Source organism: Athene cunicularia (assembly GCF_003259725.1).
Source record: "Athene cunicularia isolate RWA chromosome 3 unlocalized genomic scaffold, athCun1 chr3_part1, whole genome shotgun sequence".
Taxonomy (NCBI): domain Eukaryota; kingdom Metazoa; phylum Chordata; class Aves; order Strigiformes; family Strigidae; genus Athene; species Athene cunicularia.
The window spans coordinates 9,778,209-9,796,237 of NW_020799097.1; the positions used below are offsets into that span (position 1 = coordinate 9,778,209).

Sequence of the window (18,029 nt, forward strand, 5' to 3'; positions counted from 1 at the left end):
AAATATATTGTTATCTTTTGTCTTCTTTTTCCTACTTCAGGATCTGGAGAAGCATCATATAATAGAAATGGATTCACCTGTGCGTATGAAAATAACCTGAAGCACAGACTCTTAACATCAGTTTTTAAGTTGTCCAGGACAAAGAGTTATGAACCTAGTCCAGTTGCAAACTACACCATGTCACTTACAGCATCCAGTACTCTGGGTCCTCAGTTTTCATTTTCTGGTGACATTGTTTCTGAAAAGACAAATAATGTGAATATCAATAATGTCAGGATGGAGGGGCAGCTGGAAGTGGCTTCTGTCTTTGCAAGAAGCATTTACACTCTGTCAAGCTCATACAATGAAAAGAGACGGGTTTTAGAAGGAAAATCAAATCTGAAGTTGGATTCTTCCTACCTTCAGGCTACCAATCAGATATCTGGCAGATACAATGATGATTTATTTTCCATTACTTCCACTTCTGATGTACAAAGCGGGCTATTAAAGAACACAGCTTCACTGAAATATGAAAACAGCCAGCTGAAAATGACATCTGAAACCAACGGGAGGTATCGACATATTGCAGGTGTCAATAAGCTTGAATTACTTCTGTCAAAGAAGATGGCAGCACTTCGATCTGAGTACCAAGCCACTTACAAGCAAACCCAGTACTATGCCTTGTTTGCAGGTTCTCTCAATTCCCAGGATCTTGTTTTCAACACTGATATCTCTATGACTGATTCAAAGAATCGAGCTGCACATAAGTCATCATTCAATGTAAATCAGTACGGTCTAGCCAGCAGCGCAACCACAAATGTGCAGTTTAGTCCACTGACAATGCAGAGTGAAATGAATGCCAAACTTGATACCACTGGAGGCTCCATGTCGCTATCCTCCTCTGGGCGCTACGGGAAAAGCAATGCAAAATTCAATCTAGGTGGAAGAGTGAGCCTGATGGAAATAACACTGGGAAGCGAATATCAGAGTACAGTTCTAGGTATGGACAACAAACATGTTTTAAACTTCAGAATTAATAGAGAAGGACTCAAGTTTTCAAATAATTTGCAAGGATCATTCAAAGAGATTAAGCTGGAGTACACCAATGACTTGAATATTCCTGGTTTGTCCTTAACATTTGCTTCGAAGTTAGACAACAGCTTCAGCTTTGACAAGTTCCACAAGCATGTTTTTGACCTACAGCTGCAGCCTAGCTCACTTACAGCTAAACTGAGCAACAATATTAAATACACTAAAACAGAAGTCATCAACAAAGCAGAACTGCTTCTCGAGCCTCTGAAGCTGAACTTGGGTGGCAATGTCAGAGGAGCCTATGGAGGAGATGAAATAAGGCATACCTACACCATTACCTATGCTGATCTAACTGCAAACTTTAAAACAGATACAGTTGCAAATGTTCAAGGCGCAGCAGTGAGTCACAGAGTTAATCTGAATGTGGCAGGACTGGCTTCCTCAGTTACTATGAACACAAACTGTGACTCCAAATCTCTCCGTTTCAGCAACGTTGTGCGTTCCACTATGGCCCCATTTGCTCTCACTGCTGACGTACATACCAATGGTAATGGAAAGCTGTTTGCTATGGGTGAACACACAGGAGACCTTTACAGCAAATTCCTGTTTAAAGCAGAGCCTCTTGCTTTCACTTTCTCCCATGATTACAGAGGATCTACCAGTCACAGCTTGAAGTCTAGAGGACGATACACTACCCTGCTTGATAACAAAGTTCATATGCTTTTTACTCCATCAGAGCAGTCAAGTGCTTGGAAATTGAAAAGTCAGCTAAACAATAATGTATATTCACAAGATCTCAGTGCTTACAATGATGCAGAAAAGACCGGTGTGGAACTTAGTGGAAGAGCTTTAGCAGATCTCTCTGTAATGGATACATCAGTCACACTACCGTTCATATCTGAAGAAGTTAATTTAATTGATGTATTTGGCCTCAGGGACAGTGTGTCAGAGCCTCAAGAATTCAGCATCTCTGGGTCTGTGAAGTATGACAAAAATAAAGATATGCATGTTATTAACCTACCATTCTTGGAACATTTGCCAGTTTACTTTGAACAAATCAGAAGCACCATTCTATCCACACTGCAGGCCATACAAAGTTACCTGAAGAACATTAACATAGAACAACATATGAAAAAATACAAGGCAACTTTGGATAAACTCCCACAGCACATTAATGATTACATGAACAAATTAGATGTGAAAGGCAGAATTAACAGCATAAAAAATAATTTTGTTGCTTTCACAAAGGACTACAAAATAACATCTGATGATCTCCAAATTATGCTGGAAAAAGCCATGGACAATCTTCAAGAAATACTGTCTCAGCTGAAGGTCTATCTGATACAAATTGAGCAGTACATCAAAGATCATTATGAGCAGTATGACATTAAAACACTCATTGCACAGCTTCTTGACCAAATAGTTGAAACAATGACAGCTCTAGATAACAAATATAAGATAAGATTGACTGCAGTTGAAACTATTCAAAAATTACAATTTTTTTTCCACAAGTATTATCCTAGCAAAATCGGAAGCAGCACTTTGGCTTGGATTAAAAATGTAGATGATGAGTACAGGATTACAGCTAGGATACAGGAAGACCTAGAGGAGCTCAAGATTCAAATTCAGAATATTGATGTGAGACGCATTGCAGAAGATTTGAAAAAGCAGATTAAAATATTTGATGCTAAAAAAGTTTTAGAAAAATTGAAGCATTCATTACCAATTGAAAAAATTAATGAAGTTCTTGAACAAATCAAAGACTTTATTCTAAACTGGATAGAGGAGTATGAAGTTTCTGAGAAGATCAATGCTTTCCAACGTCATATGCACCAACTGATTGTAAAATATGAAATTGATAAGCAGGTATATTTTTTAATGGACAGAATGATAGAACTGCTTAACCAGTACAGAATAAAAGAAACTGTCCAGAAACTGACCATCTACCTGAAAAATATTGATGTGAAGTCATGCTTTGATAAAGTTGTTGCTTTTATTGATGATGCTGTCAAGAAAGTGCAAACCTTTGATTATGAAATGATGATAAAGGAAGTCAACAAGTTCCTTGACATGATTATTAAAAAGCTCAAGTCTTTTGACTATAACCAGTTTGTTGATGACACAAATAAGAAAATTCGAGAAGTGACCCAGAAAATAAATGAGGAACTCAAAAATCTAGAACTTCCACAGAAAGCAGAAGCACTAAAACAGTATATGAGAGATTTTAGAGCTGTGATTTCAAAATACATGGAACAACTAGGGGACACCAAGCTTGCTGCAATAATTAAGTGGTTCAAGGAGCTCATAAACTCAACAACATTTGCTAATCTGAAAGCCAAGGTGAATGAACATCTGGAAGACCTGCGAGAGAGGATTTCTGAAATGGATCTTTCCCAAGAATTCCAGTGGTATCTTCAGAAGATAAGCCAATTCTACAGTTCTGTTGTCACATACATTTCTGACCAGTGGAGCATAACTTTTAAGAAAATCATTGCTTTGGCTGAAGAGTATGATTTAAAAAAATGGGCTGAAAATTTAGACCAGTTTATTGAAACAGGATTTAAAGTCCCTAAAATCACAACTGTTATATTCACTATACCTCCCTTTGAGGTTAGTCTCCGAAGTCTTCGGGAAGCCACATTTCGGACACCAGACTTCATCGTTCCACTGACTGATCTGCATATCCCCTCCTATGAGATAAATATTAAGAGACTAAAGGACATAAAAATCCCAATTAAATTTACTACACCAGAATTTACAGTTCTAAATACCTTTAAAGTCCCTTCCTATACAATTGACTTGAATGAGATTAAACTTCAGATTGTGAGAACAATCGACAAACTCATGTCCGGTGAATTTCAGTTGCCAGCGATTGATTTGTATTTTAAAGATCTGAAGATGAGAGATATGCCTTTTTCTGACATTTCTTTCCCAGAAATACAAATGCCTCAGTTTCAAATACCAGAATTAGTGGTTCCAAAACTAAATCTAAATGAGTTCCAGATTCCTAACATGAAGATACCAGAGTTCCAGCTTCCACGTATCCCACATACTGTAACTGTCCCTACATTTGGCAAATTGTCTGGTGCTTTCAGAGTCACCTCTCCATTCTTTACACTGTCTACACAAGCTGAGGTCCATAATACTACAACATCTGCAAACAGTCCAGAATTTGTGACTTCCCTTTCAGCTCGAACAACGTCCAAATTAGACTTCCTTGTTCTTAGTGTTATTGCAGATACACGTCTCTTGGCCCCTGAGCTGAAGCAGCTGAACCTTAAAAATTCCCTGAAGGTCAACCACAGGTTCCTTAAAGTTGATCACGCCAGTGAAGTGGTATTTTTAGGGACTTCCGTAGAAGGTGAAGCTGAAACTAGAGCAAACTTATATACAACAAAAAATTCAGTAGAACTACAGAATAATTTAATGGTCAAGCTGCAAAGAAAAATTTGGATGCAGAGTGGAACAGCATATTCCCACAGACTGAATATTCCACAAGCTGATTTCTCCAGCCAGGCTGATCTGGTCAATAATATGACAACAGAGGTAGAAGCAGGACACATATCATTTACCTCCACTGGAAAAGGAAACTGGAAATGGGCTTCTCCTAATTTGTCCGATGAAGGCAGTCTGGATTCACATGCCACTTTCAGGGTTGAGGGCCCTATTATTACATTTTCCGCCAACAACAGAATAAATGATAAGTACCTGAAAGTCAACCAAGCTATGAGATATGAATGTGGTTTCCTAAATTATGCAACGCTTCAGATTCAGTCTGAAATTGAGTCACAGCGTGTGGGACGTAGCGTCCTGAATGTAAAAGGCACAGGACAGCTTGGAGGAATGAAAGTAGAATTTACAGGCTCTCACAATGCTCGGCTCAATGGACGGATTACTGGAACTATAAATAATGAGGTTTCCTTCTTGGCACAGCCTTTTGAAATTCGTCTATTGACAAACAATGATGGAAATGTGAAAATCAGCTTCCCAATGAAACTGTCTGGCAAAATCGACTTCCTGAATAACTATGGGTTTGCGCTCAGTTCCTCTGTTCAGCAGGTCAGCTGGCAAGCCACTGGTAGGTTTAATCAGTACAGATATTCCCATAATATGTCTGCTGGCAACAATGACGACAGAATTGAAGCTCATGTCGAAATGAATGGAGATGCCAACCTGGACTTCTTAAATATTCCTCTAACTGTTCCTCAGCTTCAGGTTCCCTACACTGGAATCAAAACTCCACAGCTAAAAGATTATTCACTGTGGGAACAGGTAGGCCTGAAAGATTTATTGAAGACAACAAGACAATCATTCGATTTAAATTTGAATGCTCAGTATGAGAAAAACAAAGACATGCATGTAATCCCCCTTCCTTTAGCAACAGTGCATGAAGCACTTAATAAATACATCACTTTCTTCAACAAGCATTTTGAGAAAGGAAGAAACACTGCTTTAGATTTTCTCACAAAGTCATATAATGAAGCCAAAACAAAATTTGACAAGTATAAAATTCAGACATCACTGAACAAATTACCACGGACCTTCAGGATTCCCGGATACACTATTCCAATTGTGAATATTGAGGTTTCTCCTTTTACTGCTGAGATGCCAGCCTTTGGTTACATGCTCCCAAAAGAAATAAGCACAACAGGATTCACAGTCCCATTTGTTGGCTTTTCAGTACCATCTTACACACTAGTCTTACCTTCTCTGGAGCTTCCAGTCCTTCATGTCCCACAGGATCTACGCACTCTAAAGCTTCCTCGATTCAAAATCAACAGCCCGTCAAACCACATCTTAATTCCTGCCATGGGAAACATTACTTATGACTTCTCATTTAAATCCAGTGTGATCACTTTAACTGCAAACGCCGGGCTGTTCAATCAGTCAGATATTGCTGGGCAACTCAGTGTCTTGTCCTCTTCTGTCATTGATGCACTGCAATTTAAGCTGGATGGTTCAACAAGTCTGACAAGAAAAAGGGGGTTGAAGCTGGCCACAGCATTGTCCCTGAGTAATAACAGATTTCTAGGAGGAAGTCATGACAGCACTATTAGTCTCACAAAGAGGAACATGGAAGCTTCAGTAGCAACAAATGCAGAAATCAACACACCGGTTCTAAAAATGAATTTCAGCCAAGAACTTTCTGGAAATACTAAGTCTAAACCCACTCTTTCCTCAGGGCTAAAATTAATCTATGATTTTAATACCCCTAAATATGGCACCAGTGCTAAGGGAGGAATTGCACACAAACTTGCTTTAGAGAGCCTTACATCCTACATATCAGTAGAAACTTCTACAACTGGGGATATTGATGGAGTATTTTACACTGGAAATGCATTTTCTGGAAGTCTAGACCATGAGGCAAACACCTATCTGAATGCTAATGGAGCTCGGTCATCTCTCAAGCTTGAGGCCCACTCCAAAGCAGATGGACTCTGGAACAGTGAAATTAAAGAAATACTTGCAGTTGAAGCATCTACCCATCGTGTTTATGCAGTTTGGGAGCACAACGGGAAGAACTATGTAAGATATACACCTCTTTTCACAACAACTGGGGCTCAGAGATGCAAAGCAACCTTAGAGCTGGCCCCTTGGACTATATCAGCTGATCTTCAGATTCAAGCCACTCAGCCAAATTCCTTCCTGGACACAGCCTCAGTTAATCAGGTTGTCATAGTGAAAATCGGTACTGCAACCCAGAAAGTTGGCTGGAAGGGTGAAGGCCAAATTCAGTCATTATCTCTCAGTCATGATATGCAGTTATCAAATGAAAAATCAAAGGCAAAGTTTGATATTTCTGGATCTTTGGAAGGATACATGGACTTCCTCAAAAACATAAAGTGTCCCATTTCTGAGAAGAGCTTATGGGATATCTTGAAGTTGGATGTCACTACCAGCGCTGACAGAAAACAGTACTTAAATGGTTCAGCATCCCTTGTATACACAAAGAGTGATGACGGTTACTTTTTCCCCATACCTGTGAATAAGCTGACCGACGGTTTCACTTTCAGTATTCCCGAGTTACACCTAAAGGCTCCAAGCCCTGTTCTCAGCACGCCGGAGTTCAGAGTTCCTTTCACCACTCTCCAGGTCCCAGCATACACTATTGATTTGCGCAACATAAAAATTCCACAGACGCTAAACACAATGCCATTTGATGTCAATTTACCCACACTGCCAAAATTAAGATTCCCCAAAGTGGATGTAGGAGCCAATTATATTACGTTGGAAGAATATAAAATACCATATTTTGAGGTGACAATACCTGAATACCAAATAACTGTGTCTCAATTCACTCTTCCAAAGAGTATTTCTCTTGGCAGTTTAAACATAGATCTGGATGAAGTAGCTAATAAGATTGCAGATTTTGATCTGCCCACAATTACAATTCCTGAACAGAAAATTGAGATTGCGCCTCTGAAAATATCTTTGCCTGCTGGAATTTACATCCCATCATTTGGTGCCCTGACTGGATCTTTCAAAGTTGCTTCCCCTTTGTACAATGTCACCTGGAGAACGGACTTAACAAACAAAAAGGACTCTCTTGAACAGTCCGTTGACTCTACCTGCAGCTCAACATTGCAGTTCCTGGAATATGACTTGAGTGGTAAGACATTAAAATTCTGTACGCCACAATTTTGGGGGAAATACCGTATGCTGGGTTTTTTTCAGATTTTTTTTCCCCAGGACTTTGCAGATGTCTATTTAGCATTGACATTAAATTATACTTCTTTTATTATTAGCAGCATTTTTTCATAAACTATCAGAGTGTCAGTCAGTCACCCTGAAGGCTAATGACTAGCTGTATGTATAAGTAATGGCATATTGTGAAAAAAAATGGAAAAGCTCTCTTTTCTGTGTGGCCATTTCTTACTTTAAATTGTGACCAACATAACATTCCCCTATTACTTATGGTAATACATGTAAAGGAGAGAAGGCAGGCTGATTTTTTATCTGATTCAATTCAGGTAAAGAAATTCCTATCTTTTTCCTTAGGAACTAATCATATCTTATTTCAAAAATTCTTTCAACTCAGGAAACTCTGGTGTCTGATAAAGCATTGAGTTCTAGACTTTATAATAATACTAAAAATATTAATCAGAATAAATTCTAAACTCTCAATAAATTAGAATCCCCATTTATGATCTGCATGAATGCAAAATGTTGTATCCGTGTTGTTTTAACTATAGGGAAAAACTGAATTTTAAAATACTCTGGTTGGACAAATATTTTCATATCTATTTATTTGGGACATTATTGGCATCTAGTTTCTTGATGCATAATTTTACATATTACTGAGACACCTGCAACTAGCCATCTGACATATAACTGGATATGTATTTTGTATTGTCTGGTGGTAAAATTTGGAAATACACACATTTGAAATCTTTTTCACAGTTGTTTCAAACTACAAATACGAAGAAGGCATGTTTGTTATGAAGACAGTTGGCAGCTTTTCACATCGTGACATGAGCGCAAACTACAAGGAAGACCTTACTCTCTCAGGAATTAGGTAAAGATTTGGTCTACTAGTACATTTTATAATAGAAAAAAATTGAAAGTGATGTATTGTTGCTTTGATTTCTACTGCCTCAGAGTGCTTTGCTGTAATTAGTAAGAACCTATGTAGCTACCCTGTCATTAGCAGCTGTGCCTTTCTCCCTCTCAAGATAGCTGGAAATCTGTTCCCTCTCAGCATTTCTAGAATAGCTTTTCTCAGCAGCCCCATTTCAGAAAACTGCTGAGATATAAACACAGTATTTTGTAGTCAAAGCAGTTCTAGATCTGACCATCAACACAGTGTGTTGTTTTTTTTTTTTTTCCCACTGGATCCCGCTGTCATCACAAGCCATTAAACAGTAATTTTTATTCACAAGTACCGGTACTAGGGATTACAGAGTTGGCCTTCTGACTGCCTGTTTCGACCTGCAAGTGTTGTGTCTGTGAAGGCAAGTACAAATGCAGATAAAATATACTGCCTATATTTGTGCTGTTGGAATAAATTGCAGTCAGCTTCTAGAAGTCTGTAGAAAGCTGACAGTGGTACAGCTACAGGTTGTGTTTTGCTGAACTCAACAGAGCTCAATATAGTTTTAATTAAAACAAGAAAATTGGAGTGATGTGAAGTTTTTTATGTGTTAGGCTAAACCCTAAGAAATGTCGATAGCAAAACCCTACATTTTCTTTTGATGACACGGGCGTGGTTTACATACATATGTGTGTAAAACAATAGGTGGTATTGTATTTAGACTTCCTGCATTGGGCTTGTGCTTTCTGCATTGCTTCATAGCTGTGTGTTCACTGTTGTTGTAGAGTCATGGACAACACTGCATCACTAGACATCCTCAGCCCAACTTTTACAGACATTCATATTCGTTTTCAAGAGACTGACAGGAGCTTATCAGGCTCAGTATCTTCACCCTCTGCTGGGACCCTGGGCTATGTCATTGAAGTGGACACCGACATTCTCACAGCAAAAGTTTACTACCAAACTCGGGTAAGATGGATATGAGCAATAAAAAGCAAAAAAGGTTGGGTGTGGTCAGAGGAAAAGTTCCCTTTTAAAGTTTGTGTATGTTTATGATAAGACAAATGAATGACCCTTTGTCCAAAGAAAAAGTATATTATCAGTAACTAAAGGTTTTGTTTCCTACACTGGCCTTTCCAATACTAAATGTAGCATCTATGTGAAGAGACTGTTTCAGCTCCACACAGTTAATTTTGTCCTCTCCTATGATCAAGAAGGTACACCCACCGAAAGTGAAGAAAGTACAAAGCCAGTTTTAGATAAGCCACCCATCAAGTTTAATATATACCCATCAGGCTACTTATAATTACTACAGAAATGGCTGTCACAGGGATCAGGTCATTGGAAGGGGTCAGACCATCTGTAGAGTGTCTTTTTTAATCCATTAATATCTCACAATATATTATGAGAATTAAAAACTGTAATGGACTTGCTAATAAAATACATTATTATTGGCATATACAATAATCTCAAACTTAAAATCTTGCATTCCAAATGGTATACTAATTTAGGAATCACAAGCAACTCATAATTCACTATTTACTACTGAAAACTGGAAAATTTGTTTATGTAAATAGATTCTTATTTGAGAATCTTTAATTACTGAATAACTAAATTGTCTCATTGATTTAAATGATTGCAAAATGAAATCCTCTAATATTTTCATAGGAAGAAAATGCTTTTTGAATTCACTTTAAATTATTCCAAGAATGAGCAGAAGGATCATTTTCCCAAGTAATTTGCATACCTTATGAAACATGATAGGCATTTAATATAAAGGAAGGAAAAATCTTATTTGCAGTCAAATATTTAAAAAGACCAGACTAAGTTATGTTCTGATCCTGCTGTTTGAAGAGGCACAAAGAAACTTGATACAATATCATTTCTTTCAGAATAACCTTTCAAGATGAGACCAAACATACAGTAGACAAAAAAACAGTTGTGTATTTGTCCTAATATATAATAAAATTAAAGATGCAAAATGAGAATGTTGAAATACACTCATATTGGATTTGTTTTATATACAACCAACCTTTTTCTTACCCTGTTCTATATTTTCAGTCTGCTCCTCAGAAGGACATTGACATATTAAAAAGTGAGATATCCTTCAAGAAAACTGACCTGATTCAAATGAAATTCAACTGGAAAGAAGATGCCACCAAAGACTTGCTGTTGGCTCTAAAAGAAAAGGTACCTAAAATTACAAATGCAGTCTATAGGTATGTCAATCGCTATCATAAGGAACATATGGGACTGGAAATTAATGCTGCCACCTTAAAGATGAAAAATATCATGCAGAATAATGCTGACAAAGCATACATATTTGCTGTAAAACAAATAGATCAAATAGATGCTCAGCTTCGCGAAGCTGCCAATGAGGCCTCTGGCAAATATCAGGAGGTGAAGGTCAAAGCTAAACAGCTATATCAAAAAGCAGCGGATCAAGCTGAACAGTTTGACTATCAAAGAATAAAAGCAAAGCTTTTGGATGCTACAATCAGCATAATAGAAGAGTACCACAAGAGAATAAAACACCTAATTGACTCAGCCATTGAATTCCTGAAGACCACAAAATTCCAGGTGCCTGGGCTGTCTGAAAAGTACACTGGTGAAGAAATATACCTTATAACTACAGAGAAGGTAGCAAAAAGTGCTGATTTATGCCTTTCAAAACTTCAGGAGTACTTTGATGCCTTGATTGCAGCTATCAATGAGCTGGAAGTCAGAGTTCCTGCTTCTGAAACAATTCTTAGAGGTCATAATGTACTTGATCAAGTTAAAGAAATGTTGACACATTTGCAGGAAAAAATCAGGCAGACATTTGCCACTCTCCGGGAAGCTGACTTTGCAGGAAGGCTTAAGCAACTGAAACAAGTAGTGCAGCAAGTTTTTCAGAAGGTAGAAGAAACGGTTAGAAGTTTGCAATCCAAAAATTTTGAAGACATCAAAGTCCAAACGCAACAGCTGTACAAAGATGCAATGGCTTCAGACTATGCACAGAAACTGAGATCCTTGGCAAAAGATGTTAAAAAATACATATCTCAGTTTAAAGATTTTAGCCAGAAGACGTTCCAGGACCTTTCAGAAAAGCTGCAGCAGCTGCTCCTCTATGTAAGGGCATTGCGGGAGGAATATTTTGATCCAACAACCCTTGGATGGTCAGTGAAATACTATGAGGTGGAAGACAAGGTACTAGGATGGCTGAAGAATCTAATAGATACACTAGTGGATTGGCAAAACAAGTATGTTGGAGACCTTGCTGACTCAGTTACACGCCTGACAGACCAAGTAAGAGAATTGGTAGAAAACTACAGCCAGGAATATTATGACCTTATAACTGATGTTGAAGGAAAAGGAAAACAGAAGGTTTTGGAGCTCTCATCTGCTGCTCAGGAAAAAATCCAATCTTGGTCTGCAGCTGCTAAGAGGAAAATTGATAAACATAACAAGCAAGTCAAAGAAAAACTCCAAGAGATCTACGGACAGCTTAGTGATTCCCAAGAAAAGCTAATTAATGAGGCCAAAAGGTTAATTGATCTAACTATAGAAAATTACTCTGCATTCCTGCAATATATCTCAGAGCTTCTTCGTTGGTTTGAGCAAATAACAGCTGAGAGCATAAAGCCATACATAGCTGTTCGTCAAGGAGAGCTTAGAATAGATATTCCCAAGCCATTCGACTGGCAGTCCATTTACCAAATGCCCCAGAAAAGCAGAGAAACACTCAGAAAAAAAGTGGAACTAACACGCACACTGATTCAGCAAGGCATTGAGCAAGGCTCCAGGAAATGGGAAGAAATGCAAAGATTCATTGATGAACAACTTGCCACCGAGCAACTGAATCTTCAGCAGATTATGGAAAATATACAGCAGCGCATGAAGACCTGAATGGACATGCAGAAGAGGAGAAGTAATATGTTTGTACCACAATGTATTTAAAAATAACAGCAATCAGCATACTGGAGCTTCAGGTACATACTGTTTGAATCTGAATTTGTAAATGAAAACTGAATAATCTACACTAGGTTATTTTAATAAGCTTAATAAGACAATAAATGAGTTCTTTATTACATTTTTGTGTCATTCATTACAGCTACTTTTACTTGGACCATAGGGCTTATTCCAACAATTGTCAAGGTCAATGGGAAGTCTTTGCTTTGATTTCACTGTATGTTGGATCAAGCCAATAATGTGCAATACATCTTGTAAATAGTCACAAAAGCTATGGAATACATAGAATAAACAGGTTCTAAGATAAAGGTCACATTCATAAGCCAGTTGAAGAACAGCTTGGAAACACATCTATTTCACAGCATAGAAGTATCTTCATAGATAAGTTTGGGACAATAAGAAGAGGAAAAGAGCGTGTACAAAAGTATGAAGAAAAAAAAATGAATTCTGGAAATAACATCAAAAAGTGAAAAAGAACACAGAAATATAAACATATATAGAAATCTGACTCCTGAAAAACTGCAGATAATAGTACCAATATTCTTCTAAGAAAAATAAATTTATGCATGTATCAATTTTTCAGAAAACGATGCCAAGAATTTAAGATAGGTTTTCTTTATACTGGCTAACTTATGACTCAGAAATACAGGGTTTTGTTACCTGTTTCCCCATGTTATTTCTGGTTTCACATCAAAGGGTCTAACTTTTACTTACCATGAGTTTAGTTAACTCAAAGTTTCACTGACATCACTGTATATGATGGGAGTCAAAAAGTTGTCCTCTCACTCTCCTAGGCCAAAGCCTAGACGTCATTTCAATGAATTCTCGATTTAAAGATGAATTTAAATAATGTTGAAGAATTCACTCACAAAATAGGACTACTTTTGAGCAGGAAATGTGTGGACCTGGTGGGGTTTTTTCAGCTGTTGGAATACTGTATACATAGTCCTTGAGAAAGGCATGCTCAGGCTGAAATAATGTTGCCTCTTTGAGAATAAACTCTTTAACAAACACTAGAATTCCTGTGTATATGTCTGTTTTGATAAAATCAGTTCACTCTGTAATATGGTTGTTGCTTGTTCATTAATGGGAAAACAGAGTCTGGATTCATCTCTTGGTATGATCGGTTACATACATGAAGCAATGGAGCACTAGTTTACAAATACCCAGATATGTTTTGTGGCAGGAGATACATATTTGCAGCACAGAGCAGCACCACATAAAGGTGCGAGCTCAGGTGCTGGAAAGGGGAGACTCCAGAGCCCGACTTGAGTTTATGCAGCAGTAATGCTCCCACCTCCACAGCTGGCCCACACCAGTCTGCCCAGATCTCAGAGCCAGCTGGGCTATATGACTTTGATATCCCTATTGCCAGAGAATATTAGTACCCGAGTAAATCTACCAGTAACGACTGTTATCAGATGAGCAACATTAACCCCCAAATCAGAATCTGACAAGCACAGTAGTGTATACACACCTATCTAGCTGTCAGCAGAGTGGGCATCTCTTAGAAAAAAGCTTACAGTAAAAGCATTTTCTCTTTAGAGCTTTCAGCCATCACAGATACAGTAATGATTCTCAGTTAAAGAGATGGAATAGTCCCTGGTGAACTGTAAAATAAGGTGTTTTCATTCTGTATAGAATATATAGAACTAATCTGCACATGTCACCCTGCCCGGGGGAACCAGAGGTATAAAAATCCCTGTTTACATGTCCTACTGAGTATCCCAGTAAATAAAGATGTTGGCTGCAGAGCCCTTTCACCTTCATTCACAAGGAAACTGAAGCCTAAAGGTCATCTGATCTTTGATGTCAGATTGCACAACTTGTTTGCCGCCTGAATTTCACAAATGTTTAAGCACAACCAGATTTCTCAGACACTGTCTGATTCTTGCTTCCCTTCATCATGACAAATAGCCCTGTGAAACAAAGGACAATAGAAGAAATCATTAAAGCTATGGGAGAGAAAGATTTAAAGTTTTGTTTTCTTTTGTTTTCCCCCTCATGGCTGTTTATTTCTGTCCATCATCCATAGTTCTTGGGAGGGTTATAAATTCTAAAAAAGGACTTACTTATAAGGAATGGGTTAACTGAATAATAAGTATGCCAAATAGCATAAATACTGTCTCTCTTTGGCAAGAGTGAAGCTTCCCAAGAGCAAACACAATAGTTTGCACACTAAACTGTGGTTAGAGGTTAGAGGAGATTTCCAAGTCTCATAGCAGCGTTGCCGCCAATTGGATTAAAGCTCTCAATCCTGTAATGGTGTGACAGCCATCTTGCAGCCATCCCACAGTTGGTTTTGGGAGGGCCTGGAAGCAGAACATTGCGCTCAAAAACGAGGTCTTGCTGGAACTTAGCTGTTGTTAAATCCCCACACCAGAGACGTCATCTCAAGCACCCCTTTGAAACCCTGGCAATGTTTTGACACAGGAAGGGGTTGGGTATGTTTGCGTGTGTGCACGGGTACATCACACAAGCAGATACACCAGGTGTAACATTAATTTGCACTACTTTTCTTGTTGCTTGTTTGTTGGGAGTTTTTCTTTCAGGTTTTAGCAAATTTTAGTCTTATTTTCCATGTAATATGTTACAGGAAATCTAGACAAAACCACAATTATTCAAATTATGCTGCAATTCACTTATGAAATATTTGCAATATAATCACTTGAAATATTAGTAGTTCTACTTTGGCCTCTTTTTCATTCTAGTTTATATTATAAGAAATATTATATTTCATTGAATTGTGTGGGAGATAACAGGGAATCAGCAACTATCTGGGGCTCGGTGACACTGTTTCTTTTATCTTTTTTTTTTTTTTTTTTTTTTTGCCGGAGGGTTTTTCCTTATAATTTACAGCAAGTATCAGACATAGAGCAGAACTGGTTGTAAAAGTTTAATTAAGTGAAACATTTTAACAAGAAATTCAGAGAACAATATGCCCTGCTCTAGCTAAGTGATTGTAGAAATAACATTGACAAAAAACGTGTGTGTTCCTAAGTGAAAAACTTTTGGAGACATAGAACAGCAAAAATGTTCCAGAATTTTAGATTATGCAACTAACTAGAGCTGATCTTTTATTAAGCAATTTAAAAATACATGTGTAATTTGCTGTGTATATGGAGATTCTACGTATGCATCCACACACATCACACACTGCATCACTCACCTCTGGCTCTAAATTATGTTATTGATACTCTTAGAGTAACTGGCATTATGGCCCACTGATACCTCACAAAGTTTATGTTGAAACATTTCGCTGTTCAGTAAGCAACACCAAATTTTGTAGTACTCTTCTGCTGGCAGATTTATTGTTCAGGTGGGAGACCAGAATTTATTAAAGGCCAGAGGACATACAGAATTGCTTGTATTCTGTTTCTACACGGCCAAATCCTGGCCCAAATGAAATCGATGGCAAAATGTCTGTTAGCTTCAGCAGGAGTAGGCTTTGGCCAGTTAGGTGTATAACTTGAGAAGCACTTTGGGATCCTGTAGGACAAAGGCTATATTATTATCTATAAAAATCTACACAAAAATATCTTTGAAAAAACATGCAGACAGGAAAATTAATCACTAACAAATTCAAGACAGGCCAGAATGAAGGCTGCATATGCAACACTAACCAGAGCTTCTTTATATATTTTTACCCAGTTTTACCTAGTATCACAAAGAAAGCCTGCCAGGGCCAAGAATTCTGTATTCTGGTCCCATGTCTTAAATGTGGAAATATCCATATACCTCTCATCACCCTTTCCCCCATTTCATTATCCATACGAGACATTAAGGGAAACTGGGACCGTGTAGAACAAAATTGTGTGTTGGAGGTTTGCAAGACACAACTGGGCAAAGTCTAGAGCAACCCAGTCTGAGTTGAAGGTTGCCCCTGCTTTGAGCAGGAGGTTGCACTGGAGATCTCCCAAGTTCCATTCCAACCTAAGTTGCTCTGTGATTCTCTGTGACTAAACTGATATGGCTTTAGGTTACCATACTTAACACTGTACTTACCCTTTGGTAAATGGTTTATGAGTAATTGGCTTCATCATCATTTTAATACATTATACAAAGACAGAGAATGTTTACAGTATGCCGCATGTAAATACATTATCATTCTGACTGCAACCATGAGGCATAGGCCCCAGTATCAAACTCAGATGCAGCCACCAGTCTGAATACTTTCTGTCACTAGCCTACCACTGTTCTGGCATCATCAAACACCATGCATATGTATCAATGTATTTCTGATAAAACTTTTATATCCACCATTCAACACGTCCAGTTAGAGGACAGCCAGAAATCTTGAATGCTATTGAACTGACATGATGAAGGCATGTTTCAATAGGAAGAAATTCAAATAGAGTGGTCAACACAAATTGGATCATGCCCATCCATCTTCTGTCCAGTTCAAGCAGCCTGACAACCAGTCATGGCTGAACTAAGGGGAAGTAGGTGTCAGGACAAGTTTGCTAGGAGGCTTGAACTTCTGTCTTTAGATTGACAGTAGATATTACAACAGCTCTTCCACCGTGTTTCTATGCCAGCTGTCTTCTCTCCAGGAAATAGCTTCATGAAACACAAAAAATTTCTAGCAAACTGCACAGCTTCCAGGGTATTATCTGCCAGCTATCTGATTTGGTATAATACATAATTTCCTTTGACTCTCAATGCCTGTGATACTCATTTGTATCAACCTGGACCATCTTCTGCTGAAATCTTCCTTAATTTCTCTTTAATATCTCTGGGTTCAGGCCTACCAGAATTTGTGAGTCCAGGGGATTTCAAACCAGATTTAACCTATGGTGTTGGAAATTTTTCTTTCACAAGAAACAGCACCTCACTCTCTTTCTCTTACTGATGACAATGTCTCTGCCAAGGACTGCCCTTGCCTTTAATTTCCTTAAAGTATTTTTTCTCTGTAAGCTTGCCATGCATTTGGATATGTAACTGTTCTGGCAACCATCCAGTCAGTCCTATAATTCTGGGTATGTACCTACATCAGTATAAGTTGCAAAATCAAGTGGGTAGTATAGGTAACAGTGTAAGACAAGTTCTTCATAGATAATGCTATAATTCCCTACAACTATATCTTGTATCTTTCATCTGGTCCATAGTCACTTTGCAAGCATCCTAAATTCCCCTGTTAGGAGAATAAACAGCAACATTAAATCTTCTCAGATTGGCAGGAGAAGGGTCATCTGCTAGTCTGGGCCTTGGCAGAGAAACAGAATGAAGCACGCTGAGCAGCGGTACCACCCCCAGTTTATGGAAATAACAAAGATCATGCCAGATGCTTACACCACGCCTCTGTTGTGAAGATTCTGCCAGGTGTTTGCTGTAAACAGAGACCTAACACAAATTATAGCCTCATTTTAATTTCCCAGCAAAGGATTTCAAGAGGACATACTAGAAACAATCTTGAATTTATGGATAAATCTATACTACTTTGGGGACTCAAGGAGCAAGTTCTAGTCTCTGAACAAGTGATATGAACTAGTTCAAATGTTATAAAGCCTGTAGGAAACGGGACTTGGAACAACTC

General features: G+C 38.1%; 1 protein-coding gene across 1 annotated transcript in view; it reads left to right on the forward strand.

The window, feature by feature from the left end:
- APOB (apolipoprotein B) overlaps nt 1-13,436 on the forward strand; it is a 38,416-nt gene extending 24,980 nt beyond the window's left edge. The window contains exons 26-29 of the mRNA XM_026845901.1: nt 41-7,621; nt 8,413-8,527; nt 9,328-9,511; nt 10,604-13,436. Of these exons, the coding sequence (XP_026701702.1) occupies nt 41-7,621; nt 8,413-8,527; nt 9,328-9,511; nt 10,604-12,430 (9,707 nt within the window). The 3' untranslated portion in view covers nt 12,431-13,436. The remainder of the gene's footprint in view (nt 1-40; nt 7,622-8,412; nt 8,528-9,327; nt 9,512-10,603) is intronic.
- Nucleotides 13,437-18,029: the final 4,593 nt, after the last annotated feature.